At 34.4% G+C, this 1,464-nt stretch overlaps 1 protein-coding gene across 1 annotated transcript in view; it reads right to left on the reverse strand.

Annotated features, from left to right (window-relative positions):
- Positions 1-2: 2 nt before the first annotated feature.
- Positions 3-1,464, reverse strand: part of LOC100638553 (unconventional myosin-Ie) — a gene marked incomplete at its 3' end in the record, with an annotated part of 13,656 nt that continues 12,194 nt past the window's right edge. The window contains exons 25-26 of the mRNA XM_019996969.1: positions 823-1,078; positions 3-56 (exon numbers count right to left, since the gene is read on the reverse strand). Of these exons, the coding sequence (XP_019852528.1) occupies positions 3-56; positions 823-1,078 (310 nt within the window). The remainder of the gene's footprint in view (positions 57-822; positions 1,079-1,464) is intronic.

Raw genomic sequence — 1,464 nt, forward strand, 5'->3', positions numbered from 1 at the left:
CGTCCTTTAACAAAACTGCTCTTATTACTCGGTGATCTCCCTCTCTGTGCTACTGACTATAAGAGTAGAAATATGACTATACTATTGCATGTTGACATACATGTATGTACAATATGCACACATTGAAAAAATGCATGTACATGTATGTACATGTACATGTAGAATGTTATATTTTTATAATTTTTTCTAATACATATACATGTTCTTATGCTGTGTATCAACTTTGAGCTGATTACAATCAAATTTGGATTTTTTATTAATTTTTAAAGTTGCTCAAAAATCAGGCCAATGACACAAGGCTATATAGCCTTTGGTCACAGGCCAAACTTTGTCAAAAATGGCTAGAATAAAATTTTCCATTTTTTATAATTTTTTCAGATACATATACATGTTCTTATGCTGTGTATCAACTTTGAGCTGATTACGATCAAATTTGGATTTTTTTGAACTTTTAAAGTTGCTCTAAAATCGAGCCAACAACACAAGGCTATAGCTTTTGGTCACAGGCCAAATTTCATCAAAAATGGCTAGGAGAGAATTCTCCATTTTTATAATTTTTTCTAATACATATACATGTCCTTATGCTATGTATCAACTTTGAGTTGATTCCGATCAAATTTAGATTTTTTATGAATTTTAAAAGTTTTTTCTGAAGCTCATGCTGTTTAGCTCACTTAGCATGCTTTGTGGGAACCATGGGCAAAATACATGTACATGTATATGCCCATTAGTGCATGTAATGGTAAAGTGTACATGTACATGTACAATGTACCATTATCTCTTCAACATACACAAGGACTCACTCAATCCTCACTCTCTTACCAAATTCTGTTGAGGTCCTCTTGATTGTTGCTGATAAGAAGGAGCTGCTAGTCCTGGCCTCTTCCCTCCTTTGGTAGCTGGGAGTCTCTGATGGGATGGTCTAGTGCTGCTGGGTAATCCTGGACCAATGGAGACTTGAAGAGTCTTCCCTGAGAGTTTGAGAACAGGATTATCACCTCCTGCTTGATGGAACTGCATTGTACGAGTGTTCCCTCCTCTCCAGTCAAACTCCTCCTTCTTGAGTGTCACTGTTATACTAGGAGGGAGAGGAACATATTGAGAATAATATAAAAATAGTTAACATTCCTATTTAGGAATGTATACATGTACATGTACCAGACCTGGGGTCAATTACAAAAGCTCAATTACAATTACGCATTCAATTACACTCCTTTTGTAAAAATAGACTCAATTACAATTACAATTACACCATGATAGTGTAATTTCAATTACATTTTCAATTACAATTACAATTTGATGTACATGTATTGTAGCAACATACTTTGCAGTGCTTACACTGTGTGTTAAAAAGAAGTTATCTTGGTACTTTACAGTATCAAAAACACCCAAAGATACCAAAGTACATAAAGAACATTTCTTTGTGCATCTGTACATTCTGTATTTAGTTAACTCGGTTATAGC

Source organism: Amphimedon queenslandica, unplaced genomic scaffold, assembly GCF_000090795.2.
Source record: "Amphimedon queenslandica unplaced genomic scaffold, v1.1 AMPQUscaffold_13391, whole genome shotgun sequence".
Lineage (NCBI taxonomy): Eukaryota > Metazoa > Porifera > Demospongiae > Haplosclerida > Niphatidae > Amphimedon > Amphimedon queenslandica.